We start from the raw sequence: 22381 nt of genomic DNA, 5'->3' as shown, positions 1-22381 counted from the left end.
CAGGAAAGCTTGTTTGGCCAGGTCAGGGCCCTTCACCTCAGCTCACACATCACCCTACTTAGTACCAAGTGGGTCTAACAGTGGGAAGCTGAGGTGGAGAGGTCCAGAGTTGGAAAGATTGGAGAAGATAGACCTATTAGGGTCACTGCTGGTTCTACATGCTAACCAGAGGACTTTTTGTTTGACCTGTTTTTTTCCTCCTCTCAAGATTAAAACAAACAAAACAAAACAAAAAGCCTAAGTAGGGACAAATGGGGTACAACCAAAGTCTCAGACACTTTTAGAATTCAAGTCCTCTGGTCCCAGGAGGTCAGCCATTGTGGGCCTGGTCTTGGCAGTCAAGCCTGTTGGATAAGACTCAGATCATGAACCATCCAAGACCATGCCTACTTTTGACCTAAATACTAGCAAATGGAAAAGGAAGGCTGGTTCCTCCCAGATCATCCGACAGGTGCTCGCATGTTCACACTTGCATAGAGAGTGGGGCATCCTCCCTCCAGGACTGAAATGCACTAGCAGAAGGGAGTTGGCTGAACAACAACAGAAACGATGACACATTGGGATTAACTATATTGCTGACACCAAATTCGGTCCCAGGCTGGGCTGGAAAAGAACGAGCGAATGAAGAGCTGTACTCAAGTTCTGAGGGCTGCTCTCTGGTGATCAGGGGAAGAGAGACAAAGAGGCAGGTGCCCGGAGTCTGAGCTCTACACTTACTCTCTTTGGGCAGGTTGCTTACTCTCTGGACCTCATCATCTGTATATGGAACAAGAACTTATCACTTTAAAAGCAGAGTCTAGACTCTATGCTAGGGGTGTCGAACTCAGTCAGAGAAGGGGCCAAAATCTAAAATCCAGCCTAAATCGCGGGCCGAATGGTTTACTGAACAGTCATAAACTGTCATTGTGATGGAAACGCAGCGGAGTGCAGTGATGACAGCGCGGTGCGGGACACATTGCAAGGCCTGGCGGGACGGATTTGGCCCGCGGGCCTTGTGTTTGACACATGTGCTCTATGCCCTTGAGTGTCCTTCTGGTTGTAAGACTCAGACTAGAATTCTGCAGGTGATGGATGTTTGTATACAAAACAAAAACAAAAAACAAACAAACAAACAAACCCCACATGAATGTTCCTTTTAAGAAGAGAACAAAAAGGAAGGGTAGAGGATCCTGGGAAAATGTGCATAGGGGTCTGTGCGTAGGTAGGTCAGACTTGCTTTGAATTAGTAATGGTGCTGCCTTCTTTGCCAGCAGCAAGAGAAGTTCTGGAAACACACTCTTAGTCATGGGCTCCATGGCTCTTGGGTGCCCATTAGTGTGTGAGTGGCGAAGGGGGATGAGTTGAGACAGGGGGAGGCTGCTCATTTCCGGGGTAGAGTGGGATGTTTGTTCCTCTAGGCAAGAATTATAAGCTTTCATAACTCTGCCATTTTTCAATTTAAAACCAAACAAAGCCTGCAGTGACATTTAGTGTGCCACACTGTTTGCCAATTGCTGGAGACCAGCCACCCTATTGCTGTCCGCCAAGCCCTGGGTGCTTTTCAAAAGGCAGGCCAGTTGCTCTGTAAATGTCATGGTGAAAACCAAGATTCTGGGCCCCAAAAAATGCCTGAGTCCTAGGAACACCGGATGGGCAGGGCTGGTAAAACTAGAACCTTCCCCAGAGTCCAGGAAGCTCTTTGTGTCGGGAATCCTTAGCAGATATTTTTCAGCGACGTGGCTAACACCCCTCTCACCCTGAGGAGACAGGATGGAGTGAAAACTGGGAGTCTGTACCAGGGAGAAGTGATACATACCTGGGTCTGGCCACAGGTGGGAAAAGAAAAGCCAAAGTAAAGTGGAAGCTGAGTGGATTGATGGCCCATTTATCACATGAGACTGCTGATGAGGCCATTTCTGGGGACATCTTTACTAGTTTGGATATAGTTGAGATGGCACTTACAAGGAAGGCCTTAAAGGGCATCCACCTTGGAGGGGATACTGTGAAGCTTCTCTGTTAGCATCTCTCCCTGGACAGATAGAACAATGATTCCCAAACTTGAGCATGCACCATTATCTTCTGGAGATTCAGAAGGTCAGGGGTGGGGATCAAGAATGGGCATTGGCTGAAACTGATTTGGCTCAGTGGATAGAGCGTCGGTCTGCAGACTAAAAGGTCCCAGGTTCCATTCCAGTCAAGGGCATGTACCTTGGTTGTGAGCACATCCCCAGTAGGCAAGAGGCAGCTGATTGATGTCTCTCTCTCATCGATGTTTCTAACTCTCTATCCCTCTACCTTTCTCTCTGTAAAAAATCAATAAAAAATATATATATTTTTTAAAAAGAATAGACATTGATAACAAGTTTCCAGATGATGCTAATGATACTGTCCAGGGAACTCACTTCCAGAAGCAATGGTCTAGAGATAGGGAAGGGGAGCAGGAGTTCTCGACTGTGGGTAGTTGAGAATCTCTATGCTTTTCTGAGCACCAGTTAACAGAGTTGACAGTTCATGTATCCATACAATGAAAACCGATGGGAAGGATGCAGGATACAGTGAGCCGATTTTTAGTGAGTGCTCCTTAAGCACTTTATATGGACTCCTTTATATGTCGGAGCAAGTTCTGAGGCAGCTAATACTATTGTGCCTATTTTACAGGTGAGGAAACTGAGGCTCAGAGAGAAGTAACCTATCCCAGTTTAGTGGATATTAGATGACTAAACTGGAATTCAAACTCAGATGATCAGGCTGTTGTTCTTTGAGGGTTCTAGGCCTGCCAATTGGGTTCTCATTTCTTATTCTGATACATGCACACAATCTCTCTCTCTCTCTCTCTCTCTCTCTCTCTCTCTCTCTCTCTCACACACACACACACACACACACACACACACACACACACACACACACGTCTGGTGGAAAGGAAAAGCTATTTTTACATTCACCATATCTCTAAACATTCTAAGGATTTAGGCTGGAGTCTTTTGCTCATTTTTCCCCCCTACTACATCTTACCCCATCTCCAGTCTGTGTCAACCTCAGCATGGAATGTGACCCTTTTCTACTTAGTCCTTCCTTCCACTGACAAAGTGTCCCTGATTCAATGCAGTATAATTGCAGATCAGGGTAGTAGGGTGATTGTTCTGCACAGCTAAATCATTCTTTAATGTTTCACCAGAGAAGTACATGCTCATGGAAAAACAAGGGGAGGGGGAAATCTCCAAAGAGTTAAAAAATGAAAAAGGAAAAAAATCTCCTTCGCCTATAATCGGAACCTAAAAGAGAGCAGAACAGGCCACCCCAAAATGTTCCAATTGGCATGTGGATTAATTTTAGTTGAAGGTAATCAAGTTCCAATAGATTCAGGAGAAACTTTTTACCTCCCCCAGAACTGCTAAAAGAATTTAGAAAGGGGGCCTGTACCAGGAAGAGAGCTCTTACCAGAGATGACATTTTTATAGAAGAGACTAATCTGTGTGGCAGGGCAAACATCTGTTTACCAAACATCTGTTCTTCTCGTCTTCCTGTGAATCCTCTTCCTTCCCTTTGAAACTCCAGCGTCAGCCCTTACCCTTAGCTCAGGATGGTATATGAGCCTCCTTGCTTGACTACTGGGAGTCTCATATTTTTATGGGGCTCCCATATGTACAAAATTAAACTTGTTTTCTTCCTGTTCATCTGTCTCGTGTTCACTTAATCACTAGACCAGCCGAAGAACCTAGAAGGGAAGAAGGGACAGTTTTTCCACCCCTACAATCTGAAGCCTTGTTTCTCTGAAGTAATCACTATTCATAATTTTAGGTAGCACAAAAAGAGTAAAAGTTTAATATTAGGCATCCGTTTTCTTGAAAAAGAAAATCCTTTAGCATTTTTCACTCCTGGGAATCTCTTCCTATATTCCCCTGGGAATCTCTCCCTACTCATGTGTAGTCCCAGCCTCAATCTCTCCCCATCGTGCTGGGTCTCCTTGCCCTCTGTCTCCACATCTTTCCCCTGCTCTCAGGACAATGCTCTCATTTTCATCGGTGAGGTCATTTGGTTCTCTGTCTCTCCCTCTTCTTTGTAGATTTTTCCCAGAGTCCTAACTTTTTACTACCAAAACATCTAACTGATGTTTACTAAACAAACAAACAAACAAACAAACAGTTATTTTTCTAGATTTAATCTGCTCTCCTTCCCTGAACCTACTCATGTCTTAAAGAGATAAAACATGGTACCAGTCCTCAAAGAACTTACAGTTTAGTAATAAGGATAGGTGTAAAAAAAATCTCAACAGGATGTACTAGGTGTAAAAAAAGAAATGTAGTTGAAACCAGTTTGGCTCAGTGGATAGAGCATCAGCCTGCAGACTGAAGGGTCCCAGATTGGATTCCAGTCAAAGGCATATACCTTGGTTTCAGGCACATCCCCTGTGTGTGTGTGTGGGAGAGGGGGGGTGTGCAGGAGGCGGCTGATCGATGTTTCTCTCTCATCGATGTTTCTAGCTCTTTATCCCTCTCCCTTCCTCTCTATAGAAAATCAAAGATAGACTTGGTGGAGGATACTCCCCTTATTAGTTGGAATAATAATGATGATGATGGTGATGATGATGATGATGGTGATGATGATGATGATGAGCAGCTAGGGTTGAGCACTGTGTTCGTGTCAGGCCCCATGCCAGGTCTTTTAGATGCAGAGTTTGGCAGAGGAACTCTCAGATGACAAGTGTTAGTACATGTCAGCAGTTATTTTCTTCTCAACGTGCTTGGAGGTGGGTATTACTTTCTCTGTTTTTCAAAGGACAAAGCTGAGCGGGAAAGGCTAAGTAACTTGCCCTGCTGGAGCCAGGATGGCAATCCAGGCTCGAATCCAAATTCAGACCCAGCCAATGCTTCTGTGGGCCCTCCTTCCCTTCCCAAAGTCAAGTGGCTTAAGCCCTTGGATTCCCAGAATTGTGCCAGCCTTCTCAGCTTTGGGGCCTCAGGTAACCCCTCTGTCATTCTGGGCACCCTGCCTTCTGAGAGGCAGACACAATGGCTTGTTTGTATGAATGTTAAGTTGAATCATATGAAACATTATAGGACTTAAAGAAATGCAATTTCATATGGTTCAACCCAATAGAAGGAAGCAGATGAATGTTGGGTGACTTTGCTTCCCTGGCTCTGTTCTCCTACGAGAAGCAGGACTTTCAGACAATTCCATGCCTTCTTGCCAGAGGATTTAGATCAAGAGATAGACAGAAGAAACAGACACTTTGGCTTTTCTTCCAGGGAGCCAGACCCAATGCATCAGCATGAAGCAGCTTATTCAAGCTCCTCTCTTGGCTTTGGTTCTGGTGGCTCCAAAAGCTATGTCATCTGTCATGAATCCAATCCAATAAAACATTCTGCTCTCCTCCTTCTTGCAGTCCTAACACAGCATCCAGACCCAAGGATAGCGTCAAATGCTCTAAAATTCTCTTTACCAAGTAGCCTAAAAGCTCCTGAGGTCAGCAGGGTTTCCTACATGCTCAGAGTGGGTTTCTAGAGAAAATGAAAGTATTGGCCTGTGGAGGAATTTTCCTGGTGTGAACCATAAACTCCCATATCCTGCTTTTGGCCAGAGGTGGACTTCCCCATAGTTGGTCAGATATTCCCCTAGTGGCCTCAAAGACAAAACCAAAAATTGTTTTATCTTCTGTTTCCCTCCATATACCATTCCTTCTCTTCACCTTCTCAGTCATCTTCTTGAGTAAGTTGATTATAATGTCTCTTCTTCTTCACTTCTTGTTCAATGTACCACCTATGGGGAGTTGACTTCTCTATCTGCCTCTGTATTAAAGGTGTTCTTGCCTGTCAATACTTACCTCTGGGTTGCTACAACCAAGAGACTCTTCTTTTTCTTATGTTACCTGAGCTCTAGGTAGAGTTGTCCATCACACTTTTTCTTATGTTACCTGAGCTCTAGGTAGTAGTTATCCATCACACTCTTATTTTTGAAACAAGCTTCCCCCAAACTCTTCTACTTTCCTTTCACCTTTGCTGACTTTTGTTCCTTCACACATTCCTTAAGTGTTGTCTGCTCTTCTCACTCTACATTCTCTCCAAGGATTAAACTTAACATGCCCTTGGCATCCACCCATGGCTGCCCTAGGTGTTGACTTCTAATATACTACTTGCAGCTCACATGTCCCTTTTGATCTTTAGTCCACATTCCAACCCATTTGTGGGACATCTCCCTTCTGCTAGATCAAGGCCCTCACACTCAATATGACACCAGAATCTTTCCCATCCCAATCAGTTATGACCCATAAATATGGTGGCAATGTCCACTGGCTGCCCAAACTAGAACCCTGAGGGAATCCTTGACTTTTTTTTATTCTCTGTAACCAATAAATTCTCAAATCCTATAATTCTGTCTCCTAAATCTCTTTCAGAGTCATGTTTTTCAGGTTCACCACCTCTTCATTAAGTGGACTTTGTTCTTTCTTGTCCTTCATCAGTCCATTCTTCAGAATAGAACATGGGTGATCTTTCTCTTCAATGGATTCTCATTATCCTTGGGATAAAGTCATAACTCCCACACTGGGCTGATAAAGCCTTACATGATTTAGTCAGTTCTTACTTTTTGCCTCTCACTGCATTCATTAGCCATCCTGAATGCTCCTGAGTACTTTTACCGCCTAGATTTCACATGTATTATTTTCCTCTTCTCTGTAGCTCATTGTCCCAGCTACTATCTCCCCCTGAAAACGAATAAACATGGAGTCATTCACAAAATCAGGCACTTGTAGAGATTGATAAGAAGCCCCAATATAAGGATATGAGGAAGAAAAAAATACATGATAGTAGTTAAGGAAAAGCAGGGAATCTGGAAGGATTCTGACGTGGATTCAAATACCAGCTTTTTCCCTGACCTGGACTAAGATGTCTCACCACAATCTCTACTGAAAATCATCCTTCCTTCCTTCCTTCCTTCCTTCCTTCCTTCCTTCCTTCCTTCCTTCCTTCCTTCCTTCCTTCCTTCCTTCTTTCCTTCCTTCCTTCCTTTTCCTGTGTGTGTGTGTGTGTGTGTGTGTGTGTGTGTGTGTGTGGTTTTCCAACTTTCTTCTCTATAGGATTTTGAGTGTCTCATCAACATTTGAACTTATGGATGAGAGAACACAGCTTACTCTTAAGAACTTAATTAGTTTTCCGGTTGCTGATCTTCTAAAAGAGAGAGTTATCAACCATCCTATTTTTTTTTTTTTTAATCAGAACTTGAAAAACAAGATTTGAGGAAGGTTTTTTCTTAACAGGTTCTTGTTCAAGCGGCACTTGGAAAGATTTAATTATTTTAGGTTAATAAAGAGAACAAGATAAAGCAATTTGGTTTTTCCAGGATGCATAATCACTACACATATTGGTCAGGAAGAAAATCATAGCTGAGTTTCTTGTCCAACAGTTGTGTCTGTGTATATGTGTGTGTTACCCTGGGGTGCAGGGGAAAGGCAGTATTAGTTCCAATCCTTTCAAAAGCATGAATTTTCTATTATTGAAATCTGTGGGTTGTTATTCTTTTCTGTAGAATTCATAAATAAAATAAGTAGAAGTAATCTTTGAAGTGGAGTCTTTTATGAACAATTTAAATCAAGAATACTGGGTGTAGCCCTAGCCAGTTTGGTTCAGTGGATAGTGTCAGCCTGCAGACCAAAGAATCCCAGGTTTGATTCCAGTCAAAAGCACTTACCTTGGTTGCAGGCTCCTCCCCAGCCTGGGCCCTGGTCCGGTGAGTGTAGGAGACAACCAATTGATGTGTTTCTCTCACATTGATGTTTCTGTCTGTCTTTCCCTTTCTTTTCCACTCTCTCAAAAATCAGTGGGAAAATATCTTTGGGTGAGGAAAGAAAGAAAGAAAGAAAGAAAGAAGAAAGAAAGAAAGAAAGAAAGACAGACAGACGACAACTGGATATAGCTAGAAGTATCTGGAGCCTGGACACTAATTCTGAAATCTAGACAAGTTTTTCCCCCCCTCTAATTATTCCTTCCTTCCTTTTCTTCCTCCTTCTCCTTTTTCTTTGCTATTGTTTATTGGGTGCTTACCTTTCATCAGACAATTTTCTAAATGTTTTATGTACATTTTCTTGTTTAATTTTCACACAATATTATGAGAGAAGTATGACTGTTATCTTCCCTGATAAACAGGGAAATTCAGATTAAGCAACTTGCTTGAGACCAAGCAGAGGGAAAGGTAAAGCCTGAACTCAACCCTAGGTCTCTGGTTCCAGACCTTGACTTCTCAACTCTTCCTCACTAAACTTTTTCTGTTCTTTGTCTCCAGGGACAGGATGAGAACATCCGTCAATGTTGTGGGTGACTCTTTTGGAGCTGGGATTGTCTATCACCTCTCCAAATCTGAGCTGGATACCATTGACTCCCAGCACCGAGCGCATGAAGACATTGAAATGACCAAGACTCAGTCCATTTATGACGACATGAAGAACCATAGGGAAAGCAACTCTAACCAATGTGTCTATGCTGCACACAACTCTGTCATAGTAGATGAGTGCAAGGTACCTTTCCCATTCATGGATATCGAGACCTGTATATGATAGTGCATGCTTGATTTCTTAAAATGAACACCAAAGCCCTGCATGTATTATTGTCACATTTATTTTTCTAAAGAATCATGTAACCCAAGCTTCTGTGAGTCCCAGATCATCTAACTTTGTGTCTAACATGGCTGGAAATCAACAGGTCTAACAGTGAAAGAGCCAATCAGTTGCTTCTCTCGTCTACATGATGTACAAACTCTCATTCTGATTCACACACCCAACCAAATTTGATTGTTTTTCTTGAATATTTTGCCCAAGGATTTGTGGTCTCTGGGGTTTTGCTGGCTTTCAACTTTTCTATTCCTCAAGTGAAGCACCAAGTGAAATACCCAGAGTCATTTGGGTATTTATATAGCACAAGTTTTCCTCCCTGCTTTGAATCATGTATTGGTCAAAAGCGTGCCCACATAACTGTGCAGCTGCTTTCAGTTAATTATTTTGGTGGGAATCTGAGTTGTGACCTGGCAGTCACTTTGCTCCAAGTGTGGGGAATTTTTCAAGTAAAGGATAACTATCCTTCCGGATGATCATCCATAGATGTCTTCCAAAAACCACTACATTTCACACACTGCCTGGCAGCACCCTCTTTCCTGAAGCAAGGATGTTCTGGACTCTCCTAAGCCGTTGGGCGCTAAGTCTTCAAGCTCGATAGGCTCTTTCTAGTCTTCATTGTAACTAACTTGACATTGTCAAAGGCAGTGTCATGACCAGAGTGAAGCAAACTTGGAGAAACCCAGGCAGGTGAGCAGAGTCAACTCTGGGGATTTGGTTGCTAAAATGGTTCCACGTAGTATTTGAGGAAAATTTGAACCCGACAAGTTTTTCTGATACCTTTTTTATTCCTGTTGGCGAGATCTCATTTAATAGTTGATTTCTTTATGTGTTACTTTTGGATCATTCTAAATATACATGATGGTTTCTGCCAGACCACTTAGGATGACACAGAAGTAACCCTCTCTACTGGGCTGCAATATAGGTCCAGAAGTCTAATGGACCAGCCATAGCCTTTTGCTCCTCCTTTCTATATCAGGTCCATATGTGGGTGAACCAGGGTTCTGATACAAATTAGGGACCCCACCCACCAGGAGGCAATTGCATAAATTAATTGACTCCTAGAAAACGACTTAAATTATTAGTAATTCAGATGTATCTAAAGAATATACTCCATTTTCCTAAAAAATTAGTATTTCATATGTCTAAATAAATGTGCTGGATTATTTCCCATTAAAATGTTGGTTTGGGTCAACAAGGATCAACATTCCCAAGGAATGGCTTTATGCTCCATTATATTCAATAAGTATTTATTGTGTGCCTTGTAAGGTTTAGTTGAGCAACCCCATCTCATTCCTATGACCATATATATTTTTATCACATTCATCAAGTGTTTATCGAGTGGCCATTATCTGCAAAGCCTTGAATTAGGCATGGGAGAACAGGAAAATGAATGTACGATTTTGAAGTGGTGGTTAAGTTTTGATCTCAAATTACATACAAGGAAACATAGTAGCATGGAAAAAAATGAAATCAGATATTTCCTAATTTTTCAATTATGTATAAGAAGACTCCTAGTGGTTAACTGTCTATGCTGTGACCTTTATTGGGGCATTATAAGAGACTTAGCAATATTGTATAGGATATGTATTGAAGAAGGTATGTAGGCATGGAGATATCCTTAGATTTCAGACTTCCTATATATTTTTTCCCCTTAAAGAATATCAAGTACATCAGGAAAATTTTGCTTCATTTTTTTTTTAAGCAAAACAATTCAAGTTCTAAAAGGAGATGTAGGTCAATTGTCTCTGTCAGTCGGACGTAAGCCCATGAGGAGAGGAACTGTGTCCCCATATGTCAGTACTGTGTTCTAGCACCTAAAGCAGTGCCAAGCTTGCAGTAGGCGCTCTAGAAATATTTGTTGAATATAGCCTTTTAGCATCTTGGCCTATACTTTAATTCAGGTAAACTCTTTTTGCTGGACAATTCCATAGAGATAGTGACTCAGTCTCCATAAACCAGCCAACCACCTGCAAATTTGTTGTTGAATTAGCATTTAGATTAGGGATGGGGAATGTCCAGCCTGTGGACTATACAAGGCCCAAGAAATCATTTGGTTTGTCACTGCCAAGGCATTAGGGGTGAGTTAATTAAATGACCAAATGTAGCAGGATAATTTTTTTTTAATCATATATGAGCATTTATTCCAATACTGCCAGCAGTTCATCCACAAAAAAATCTAGCAGGTTAATTTTTAAGTTGATAATTTTATATTGCCTGCGAATGATGTTATAAATATCCAAATGGATCTTGGCAGATTTAGATGGTCATGTAGTGAACCTGAGCATATCATGGAAAGGAAGCAGGGGCCATATTGCTTTAATGGCTATTTCGGCAGTTTGGATTTTTTAGTGATGAGATTGGGTTCAGCTCAGTGAAGGTTAGTTGGTCCTCTGGTGTTGCTAGGTGAGGCAAATTGACTCTCCTCGCTCTCTAGACCAACTAACTGAGTTGACACTGATGTGGGAGGCAGCCAGATCTATGGAGATGAATCAGCACACTTTCCCAGAATATCTGAATCACATTGATTCATGCCTTTGAATTTCCTTCTGGTCGATCCTACGTCTCACTCTTTTAAAAACTGAGATGGGAGAATTCAATGCTCACTGGCAGTTCCCTCCCTGTGTTTGCTTTCCTGTTACTCGGGTATTTGGAGCTGAAGGGGTGCAATGGATGAGGGAGTGGAGTTGCAGAATGCTTTAACCCAGCCAGACAGGGAAATGGCCAAAAAGCTGCTTTCCCAGCTACTTTTCAAACCCAGGCCCCAGCATCAAAACAACAACAACAACAGGGCCTTCCCCTGACCCCGACCACCCCCATTTCCAAAGGCACCACACCGTGTTTGAGAGTTTTGCTCAGCTACGGATCTGGTTCCTCACTGAAAGCCAAATAGGCACATCCAAGATCAGGGCGAATGGGCAGCTTTCTCCAGGCAGACTGCTCCTTCCCGGCAGTCTCTCCTGACCGTTCACTGAAGGGGAAGCCACTTTGCTGCAGCTCTGGTCAAACTTTAACCACATCAAGCATCGTTACGTCACCTTGGTCTCTCTTGTTTACACTCGCCTTGTGCAGAGTTTGAAAGTGACGCAATAGCTTTTGTATTTTAATCATAGTAACTGCACGGGAGACAGTCTTGGCTGCTTGCATGTGGGGGCCTCATGGGGACTGGAAGAATGACTCCTTTTTATTATCACTCGTTTGGTTGGTGCGGGGCACTGGGTTTTCTGTTCCCAGCATGCTGTGTGTGTCCATGACGCATGCGTTTCGCTTCCACGCGGGGAGGATGGTCAGATTTCTTTCAAACATTGCTGCGTTTGTCATGTCTCCATGTTCTAATGCTTCCATAAATCCAGTCTCTCCATTATGTGGAATATCAGTCGTGGGTTTAAGTTTGCACATGACCTTGAGGACAGACAGATGGAAGGTAAGCTAGGAAAAATGTAGACGTGGAGGGGAAAACCTCCCGTTCTGTGGAAGGGTTCAGTTTGCTCAGAGCCAGGGGAAGAGAATACAGTCTGCTGATTGCATTTTATTAGTAAACGGCCTCAGGCTCATTTAATACCCCCTTTTCATTTTTTATTTTTTAAAGCTCGCATAGCTTATTTGCTATCCAGACCATCGTGCCTTCTGGTGTTAAAATTGGACATGTGTCAAATTCACCTGGCCTTCTTGCAACTGAACCTTTCACGTGCATGAGTAGAGCTAGCTGCCTAGTTCTGGATTTTTTTTCCTCTGTGGTTGTATGGAGTAGCACATGGGCACTATGGTTTAAGGACTGCGTTCCTGGGTGATGGGTCTATAAGTAGTTAGATACCCCCACAACCCTAAAAGCATAGTAGAAGTGATCCCCCAAATCGCCTAGTGTCTCCAGTCCCTCGATCAGTGCCCCCAAGGCAAATAAGTATTTTTTAATGTTCACAAATCAGTGTTGAGACTCAAGACCAGCTCAGAATCTGGTTGGAAGGGACACTATTTAATACCGATATCCAAGTCATGTGGTCTAAGCCGGATTGGGTGCTCCTCCACGTAACCCACGGGGTGGTTCTTTGGTCCATGGCCTGTAAGCTGCATGTTGATGATGATTATTTTCAGGTGACTCTGGCAGCCAACGGGAAGTCAGCAGATGGCAGTGTTGAGGAAGAACCTTGGAAACGTGAAAAATAAGGATGTGACTCTCAGCAAAATTCTTGAATAAACTCCCCAGTGTATCTCATGGTAAAAGAGGATATAAACAAGCTTTCTTTAAAAAAAGAAAAAAAAAACACACCTATATTTCTATGTTTACTTAATCTATTTAGCCAAGGCTTAGAGGACCTGTTGTGAGTCAGTGATAGGCATGGTGCTGTGTCTTTGCCAAATAATGCTTTGTAACCGTCTAATGTTCTCGCGTGTGTTACTGTCGGAATGGATGCTGCTGGAGGAACCGTTTGAATTGAAGACACATCCTTGCCAGCTTCCCTTTTCTCTCAAGATGCAGGACCATGGATGCTCTTTTCCCAGGGGACGAGACTCGAGCTGTGTGGTACACTCCAGGGACTCGGGGTAACGAGCAGACACACCGTGTGTTGCTTCTCCAAGTATTCTCCATGCTTCACCTTGTTATGCACAAGAGAGTCTGTTAGGAGCCTCTAGAAGTAATTCTCCTTCCGTGTCTTGCAGGGTTTGCCTGTGTGTTGATAAAAGCAAGTACTTGTCTTAGGGAACTGTGACCATTTGTCTTCTGTCTGCTCTTTTAGCTCAGTGTTTCAGAGAGCATGGCTGTGGGAGTGGATCTGTGGAAGGCAGCTGGTTGTGGAGCTCTGTGAGCCTCTGCTCTGTCCCACCTAGTCTGTGGACATGCATTATTGAACCTTCAGAGTATGTGGCATCATTTGCTCTAAATGTGATAATATTAAATGGGTTAGAGTGTAATTTGCATAGAACTGCTGTATATATTGACAAAAGGAAGAGAGCACAGTCAACATACGTGTTAATTAGATTCAAATATTCAAATCTGTTGGCCTTTGGTTTGCATTCATCTTGACAGCATGAAATCAAGTGAGATCATATGATCTCTGCTTCACTTTCTTTGTTTTACCCATAAAATTCTCGTTTGGATTTCTATCAAGACTTTTTTTTTTTAATCTCTAAATTATTTCAGTCATGTTCTCAGTAAACCAGAAGGCCTAATCCTTTCTGTTCTTCTTACACATGGAAGACAGTTGTGTTGCCTGTGCCTCTTTTAATACTATCTCTTGATAAAAACAAAAAACTGTCATTTATCTAATATGTAGAAAGCTTTTGTTGTATTATATCAAAGCACATAAATCCAATTACAGGACACATTGGAAGCAAAGCCAACCTTCCTCCCCGGTTTTCTCTGTCGAAAAGAACAGGAAACAACATGTGTGCAAAGTCCTTAAAAGGTGCCATTCCTATGGCCAAGTCAAGGCAGCCTTGAATCATGAAATGGGAACAACACAGGTGGGACCTTTTCAAGGCTGTTGCAGTTTGGGGGAATAATATAATAGGAGCAGCACAGTGCCTTGCATGCTGTTGACACCCAATGAATCCTGAATGATTATGTAGGTTACATTTGTCAGTATCTCTGTTATCATTTCCTAGTGAATAACCCACAGTATTTTTCTAAAGTTTCTGGCTTTGGGAGTTTGCAGAGGACTTGAACATGAATCACTGAGAAATAAAGCACATTGGAAGGAGTGTGTAGATCTTTGGTTCACATGTGGGAGGCAGGTGGTCTTCTGAGGCCAGCAGATGGATGGTGAGATGTTGATGAATTGTGATAGGGTCTAAATTCTCTAAAGAGAGCATGCTTATGGACACCACATCCCCTTTATTACCTAGTCCTTGTGACTTTTCTCTTCCAAATCAGACACCTTTGGGACATCCAAAATACCCGAGGTTTCAATTATTTTTGTCTCTTAGCCCCTTGTTATTTTTGGATAAGGATCATTATTGCGCAGTATTAAGCAGATTTTGCTCTTTAAAAATGGCCTTGGTCTTCATGTTCAATAGGTGGACAGTGAGCAGGGTGGCCCAGGATGTGCTGAAATGCAGCTGTGGGAAATGTATCCCTTACAGCAGACACTGTGGGTCAGGGGGATAGTTCCTGGGTGCAGCTGTGAAACTGATAAATGTTGTCTATAAGTGGGACTTATGGTGAGGAGAAGGATATGGGCAAGGCACCTAGGAGCTTGCGGTTTTGCTACTTAAGGCCAGCTTAGCACACATGTACTGGCTGACATATTTCTGGATAGAGCAATCTCAGGATTATCTTCCCAAGGCGATGCCTAGATGTGTTCTCTGTTTGCTTTGTCTTCAGCGTTTTCTCGTTACCCAGTGAGATCATAAATGTATAAGTGCACAGTTTAACAAAGCAGGTATTTCTGGTTTGAGACTCTATGCAGTAGAATAGTTCCATGAAAATACATGTAGGATCATATTTATCTAGATTCAACAAATTATATTAAAAATTAATACTTTTTCAAATTCAAGACAAGCCTATAAATCCAGGATGTAGATAGAGCTGACATATGACTGTGTCCTTTGATTTTTTTAGGCCCCATTCATTCTTCTCATACTGTGCCCATTAGGGTTTTCCTTGCCCAGTATATGTGCCATAAACAGAACAAATAGATCCAGAATATACCTCTAACAACCTTTTCTAAATAGGATATGTATGATCTGCCAGTGATATACATAGATTTATATAATAGCTCCAACACAGATATAAATGCTTATCACCCACTAATATTTGATGATGCATAAATGTTATATTTATATGATAGGCCAGATGCATACACCACATCCTATAAGGTCTGTTTTGTATTTTGTTGTTGTTTTTGTCACAGACTCATTCACTCTTTTTAGGAATCAGAATTGTTTCAGGAGAAAACTGAGCAGACTTTGATCCTTCCCTATCTCATTTTTGCCCATTGGTAGACCCAAAAGGAATCATCATTAGATCAACTACTTACAATTCGGTGAATCCAATCCAATCCAATCAGTGAGAAAAAAAATGGCTTCTCTCTCAAGGTGAGGCTTTATGTGAGGTCTTTGAGGCTGTGCATCCCATGCAAAGGGCATCAGACCTTTAGGGCAATCACCTTGGTCACACAGATCCTCAATACAGGACATCAGGGAGGATATCTGAACAAGGTAGCTATCAGATTCAATTCCCTACTTGCTATTAGGTGTGGGAACATAGCCTATAGTTTCATTTCCTGGGGAAGTCACCATGTCTCCTAAAAGATATGTACTTCTGTTCTCCAACTACTCGTTAGACTGGTTGTTTATGAAACCTAAAGCAAGGATGCCAAGATGCCCAGCTCCTGGGTTTAGGCTGGAAGCTGAGAAAGGCTTAGGGGAAATTCAGTTCTCGGGGAGATAGAGTCCTGATAGACAATGCCAGGAACCGCACCACTGAGTGATTAGAGGGTGTCAGGTCCTTTCCAGTTGTGCATGGAGAAGTATGTCATTTTCATGTGTGTTGAAAGTCAAGAAGCCCTTCCGGAGTTGGGTAACTCATCTACTGGGTCCCCAAAAAGGAAACCCAACCCTGCCATGCTTTTGCAATGCCACACTTCCTTACATTCTCAACAGCAAAGGTTATGGTACGATATTTCACTTTTGTCAGAGTCAATGCTTCTTTTCCCATGAATGCAGCAGTCAACCCAAATAGGAACGCACATGCTCAGAGAGACTTCCCTGTAGTTCAGACTCTTGCTGGACAAGTCTCAGCAGCTCTTGCCTGGTTCCATGGCAAAAGTGCTCAGCAGTTACACCCAGCGGAGGCAGTAGCTCTTCCCACTTCACTGCTCTCAAACTCTTGGGGCCATGCACTTGTCGGCTTTGCTTATTCTCCAACTGAACGCATTCCAAGCCAATAAAAAGGGCCAAATGGGAATTTTCAGTTATTGCAATAACTTGTTCCTTGAATAAGAAGAGTAAGACCTAGGAAGATTACGTTTAAGCTAAGAGCCTGAAGTAATTCTGAAGTGAGAGTTTTGCAATTCTAGTTGTCAGAGGAGATTAGTGGTCTCTGTGTCTGTGGTAACTTCTGGCTAAAATCTAGAAGAAAGGCTACTGAGTGCCAAGCCCAGCAGGTGACATTATCGGCAGGCTGTTCTTGAATGGAGTGAATTCAAAGCTGCCTATGATTTTCCCCCTAAAAAAAAACAATTCTTTACTCTTTCTCCTCCTTTCTTCTTATTCCACCTATCATTATTACTGCATAAGGGACAATTGTAAACAACCAAGGGTTGGCGTTAGAATAAGATGATGTAATCTTAATTGAATAGTATCTGATTGTACAGCATAACACAGCTAATTCAGATAGTAACAGAGATGGGTAGAGGAAACATGTGACTTACACTGCCAGTTGTCAGCTGTATAACTTACTCAAGTCACTTAATGCCCAAGCCTCATTCCTTCCCATATGTAAAGAGAAGGGGTTGGATTAAATTATTAAAACCCCCTCTCAGCCTTAAGAATCCATGATATTATGATCTCTGCTCTAATATTTCTTTCCTAAGAAGTTTCCTACTATAAAATATGATTTTATATTTTAAGTCAGAGGGACCCACAATAATTTCTAATCAATTTGCATTATTCCCGTCCCCTTTGGGGGAAGCCTCTCTCCTTATTTGGTGATTACAAGCTTGGAAGATGGTCATGTTAATCGACCATGTGGTGTTTTGAGACACAGACACAATTCTGTAAAACTGCTCTTTGCTTACACTCACTGTCCCAGTTGAAGTAGCGATTCAGCTCAGGGAAAATGCTGCCAGAGTCACCATGAGGGGACTGGACATGTCTATAGCCTCACTCAAGCTCTTGCATCATTCCTGCTGTAGCAACAGGGCCCACTTCTAACACCCAAAGCACAGTTCTCTCCAGACAGTCCTAGTCACATGCAGGAGCCTTTGGCAAATCAACCTGAACAGTCTTATGAAATTTGGTGCAAGACTTGCACAATAACAGCCTCTGTCTGTAAACACCTTCTCTCTCCTCCTGTAGGCGGACGTGCACACCCATGCAAGGTGAGCCTGGGCAAGACCTTTCTCTGCAGAGAGATACAGGGCCATTTGAGGGAGTTCATTTTCCATTTCTCCTCTTGGTTTGCATCACATCGCAGGTAGAGAAGCTCTGTCCAACAAGAATGGAGTTGTGCTGGCTATCACCCCTCTTCAGTGCCCGAGGAGTTTCTGGGATTGCTAGACAGCATGGTCTGTCTGCAGGGTGCATGCTGACATGACCTTTGAACAGCCTTGTTGCACTTTTTGCTCCTGCTGCAATGGGCTACTGCTTGCATCCTTGCTTTTTGTCCAAACTTTAGCTAGCCGTGGAATGGGTTTAGTATTTATTGTGTTGTGAGCACCTTTACCACCAGGGCAGACTTCCACTCTTTAGATTTGGGGGAAACCAGATGTAAAACCAGGAATAAAAGGATTGAGTTTGCTTTTTAATTCTTAGTGCAGAAGACCTGATGCAAGAGCAGCAAGAAAGACTATTTCTTAATTGACCCAAATATGCATCTATGGAAAAGTAAGAGAAGCCCCACATTCTTATTTCAGTCTTTCTAAATAATATTCTGAATAATGACCTATCATTTTTCCACTATGTCCAGCCTTGCTCCACCTTCCTACCTGCAGACCAAGTATCCATTTAGATATTTTTAAAAGTCCTTCTGCTTGTTATATGGGGCCCTTCTGTGCTGAGAATAAAACCTTCTGCTGGATCAGACTCCACTGCTTTGCAGAGTCAGCACTGGACCCAGAGCATGAGTAGCAACAAGTCCCCACCGCCTCTGGGGACACCCCAGGTCCTGGGTGAGTGTTGGAACATAATAGCCTACTGCTGCCCTTGTCATCATCCCCCATTGAGACAGGATGTGCAGTCAGAGCCTCACTCCTTCTGGGCTCCGTTTCTTCTCATGGCAACCACTTAGCCTGCCTCGAATAGCCTGTTGCCTTTGGTAGGAGAGAAATGCTCACACTAGCCAAGGAAGTTGGTCTAGCGAGTCTCAGGTTTCTCCCCAGGGAGGGAGTTCCCTGAGATGTATGATCAGAAAGCTGGCCCTCTGGTTGCCTGGTGCTCCGGGAGCATTCTATCCCTTGCCAGAAGCTCACCCTTCAGCATCCAGATCCTTCCACACACCCATTCTCCTTCCCCTGGTGAACCTCAGCATTGTATCTCCATGTTGCATAGCACAGACCAGATAATCTGGTCACTATAGAGATTTGTATATTTAAAAAAACACCTACTTTTGTGAGGATTTTTGTATGTTGTTTTTCTATTTGTTTTCTACAGCTTGAGGAGAGAGCTGGCAAACTGTGAATCTCATTTGACCTTGCTGCCAGCAGATATATTTTGGCTTCCTGAGAAGAATCTATGTTACCAGGGCCAACAGATTGCCCTCTGATCAGTATTGCACCCCACACTCTCAGATTCCTCCCGCCCAACCTTACATTCTTTTTTTTTTTTTTTTTTTTTTTTTTTTTTTTTTTTTTTTTTAACAAATCCCCGGGCTTCTTTGCTATTATTTATAAAGAGCAGGAGAACGTGTATTTATAGTGCTGAATATTATATGTTTAATGTTGATTTAGCCTTTAATAGTGTTCTAGGTTTGTATCTATTCTTCATATATCATACAGAACTCAGTGCGGACTGAATTCCTCTATTTAGTATCTGTAATTTTGCAGAAAGATATTTTCTTATGGTATTTTCTATATAGCCACATATGTAGAATTATAACCAATTATAACCAATTGCACAAGAAGTTTCTACAGCAATTTAGAGCTATCAGTTTGTTTCCTGAGCATACAGCCACATTTTAAAAATGTAAGGACCCAGTCCTTTGCGATGCAATGAACAGAGGAACCATAAAGAACAAGCGATCCCTTACATCCTAACTTAGCTGGTTAGGCTCTGCATCTTAACAATTAGTCTTCGTAACTCAAGAGATGGTGCTGGTTTCTTATTTTTGACACCAGGCCTTGTCTTGCCAGCTAAGCATTCTAATTGTACTTTTCTTTAAGAAGATGAAAAATAAGGTGATCATAGCGGTATCATGTCTATATCAGAATCTCCCATGCCTTCCTACTAATTTGTGTAAAAACTGGCTTGGGGAAATTTGCATAGAAGAGATTGAGGGTTAGTGCGAGGAAGCAAATCAGGACAAATTTGTTGCAGTTCATTCTTGCCAAGCAAACTGGTAATAAGTGTCAAAGTGTTATGTGAATTGAGCACATCACTTGGGAAAACAATGAAGCAATATTGGGGTTGTAAGTGGGAGCTTAAAGTTACACTGAAATTCTTTAGAAACAGCCCAGATAGATTCTGTCCTCAGGTGACTAACCATCTATGGAATTTCCCCCAAAAAAGCAAACCAGTAGCAACTTCAAAGGCAAGAAGAGTCTTCCTTCTGTCAAACACACTTTCTGATATGGTTGTAGGGCTAGTATTTTTGCCACGTTTTCGGAGATAGTCAGTTACATAGAAAGTGTACTGGGATATATTTGAACTTGCTCTTCATTAAGCAAACAGATTAGAAGTTCCCCTCAACTGGCAATGACTGTACCTGTGATTTTCAAGTACAGATAGCTGTCAAAGCATGAAGTTCTTGTGTGTACACAGCAACACTTGGTTCACGCATGAAGAACAGTGCCTATGCACTTGTGTAGCTATAATGTAGGTATCTTTGTGTAATTGCAGTGAGATGGTGCATAGATATTAACTTAATTTAAATGTTCATTTTGGCTGTTCAACTCAATGTAGTAGACTTGTTGATTGGTGTTTTGAAAACTCTTCTTTTCCTTCTTAGATGGCTAGTGGTGAATGATTTCTCCTTTCCCTTAATGTGATTTGGGGGTGTATATCTGTGAAGAATTTACCTGTGAATCCTTTGTACCGATGACTGTTTGAAAGTTTGTGTGCATCCAGCATCTTTGTTGATATGCAATTCAGATGCAATTAGATGTGGGCCATGATTCTTAGTGAAAGTTCGTCTGCCATCTGTCTGATACATAGCGAAAGCAACTGTGGAACTTTTGATTGTCTATACTTAGCTAGGTTTAGAATGAGGACATTGATCTGCAGCCCTCCTCTGCTTGGTGGGTTGGGCTCAGAGAGAAAAGCAAGTCTGCTTCTGTGCATGTTAGCATCATGTCCTTATGTTAAGGCCTGCCTCTCTGATTGCCACATGCTGATCATGATGCTCATGACTTCAAGGCTCAGAAGGGCCTTGTCTCCCTTGGTGTCTTGAGTCTGGACACAGGAAAGATATTTACTAACCAACTGCCATGCAAGCCAAACCTCACTGAAGCACAGTCCTGGCAGTAAACGCCTAGAGAAAGACCACTAGAAGCACAGAGGTGGGCAGTGTACAGATTTGGAGTTGCAGAAAGGCAACAGATAAAGCACAGATCCCACATATGTGAAGGGAGTACGAACTCTACTTATAGGCTTTGCGTGCATGTTTTGAGTGATTGAAGATGAGATGAACTAATGCAATGATACACTTGCTGCCTAAAACACGTATTCTGTGTAATTATCACTCCACATAATGCCTCGGGGTCTCTGGTTCCTGTGAGCCCTTCCTTCTCTGCGAGTTCAGAGAAGAATGGCCACATGAAGTTAGGAACACTGAGTGCTCCCCTCTTTCCACAAGAGGAGTGAAGCCTAAGAGATCCCCTGAGGGCACAGAACACATTAATTTTCAGTGGAGTGAAAGGTCTATAGATGGTATATAGCCATATTTTCCCTTGGAAATGTGGCTTCTACAACTCCTGTCCAATTCAAGGTAGAAACCATATTGAAAGAAAGCTAGCTTTTGGGCAGGATTCTCTCTCTGAAGATTCTTGTTTGTCCAGAATGAAAGATAAGAGTAATTGTTTCCCTCACATTCATAATCCCCATTATTAGTCTAAAGTCGTGTAGCATAGAGTATCGATTGCACATAGTGTTTAAAGACTAATGAATGAAAAAGAGGTAAAAACTTCAACTAATTTTTGGGGTTGTTTCTTATCTATGGTACTAGGAGATGCCTTTTTGGCAAAGCACATTTTGGGTAGTTTCAGGTCTTTCGTTTTCACCTTTAGTTTTCTAACAATGTGAACTGATTACTGTAACATTTCATGTGTAAAATAACTGGATATTCTTTGTATACTGGAAATAATCTGTGAATTCAAGATTTCACTAAGTGTTTTAACTTTTGTGTATATATTTCTCATCAATAAATGTGGATTTCAATTTCCCTTGGCTGTTGTCTTGCCTTCAATTCACATATTAAACTACTGTTGGTTTCCTAGTATGAGCCTCCGGTGTTCCTTTTGGAGAAATTTTAGGGTTGAAGACTGCAGTGTCCACATGAATATTTTCTAGGAAGCCTACATATAGACTGAAGTCACATGATCGAACACTAGGGAGTTGGACAAATATGGTATTTAATCAAAATGATCCCTGTTGGATCAGCCAGAATGGGTTGGTTGATCCTCGAATTTCAGCAATATAGAACAACTAGTCAGACCACATGGGTTATTTTTTAATCTTATTATTTTAACATCTCCTACATACAACAGGATATACGTAAAAATATATGTCTAAGTTATAATACCAGATGAAGTGGAAGCACACAAACCCATTACCCAGGGCAAGAATGAGAGCATAACCAATGGTTTCCCTTGACCTTTCGCACCTCCTTTATCTCATTCATCTGCTTTACTCCCCAGAGGAAAGTGCAGCTAGGAGTTTTGTGTTTATCATTCCCCTCCCTTAAAAAACAACAGTTTTGCCGAAACCAGT

General features: G+C 42.1%; 1 protein-coding gene across 2 annotated transcripts in view; it reads left to right on the top strand.

Moving 5' to 3' along the window:
• The window catches only part of SLC1A2 (solute carrier family 1 member 2), a 120874-nt gene extending 101815 nt beyond the window's left edge, over nucleotides 1–19059 (top strand). For both annotated transcript variants that reach the window (XM_036428466.2, XM_036428467.2), the window contains exons 10-11: nucleotides 8254–8485; nucleotides 12671–19059. In XM_036428466.2, coding sequence (XP_036284359.1) covers nucleotides 8254–8485; nucleotides 12671–12742 — 304 coding nt within the window. In that variant the 3' untranslated portion in view covers nucleotides 12743–19059. The remainder of the gene's footprint in view (nucleotides 1–8253; nucleotides 8486–12670) is intronic.
• The last annotated feature ends 3322 nt before the right edge of the window (nucleotides 19060–22381 follow it).

The sequence above is a fragment of the Pipistrellus kuhlii genome, unplaced genomic scaffold (genome assembly GCF_014108245.1).
Source record: "Pipistrellus kuhlii isolate mPipKuh1 unplaced genomic scaffold, mPipKuh1.p scaffold_m20_p_9, whole genome shotgun sequence".
NCBI lineage: Eukaryota > Metazoa > Chordata > Mammalia > Chiroptera > Vespertilionidae > Pipistrellus > Pipistrellus kuhlii.
The sequence above is the reverse complement of the archived record's forward strand: the minus strand, read 5'-3'. Positions and strand labels throughout refer to the sequence as shown.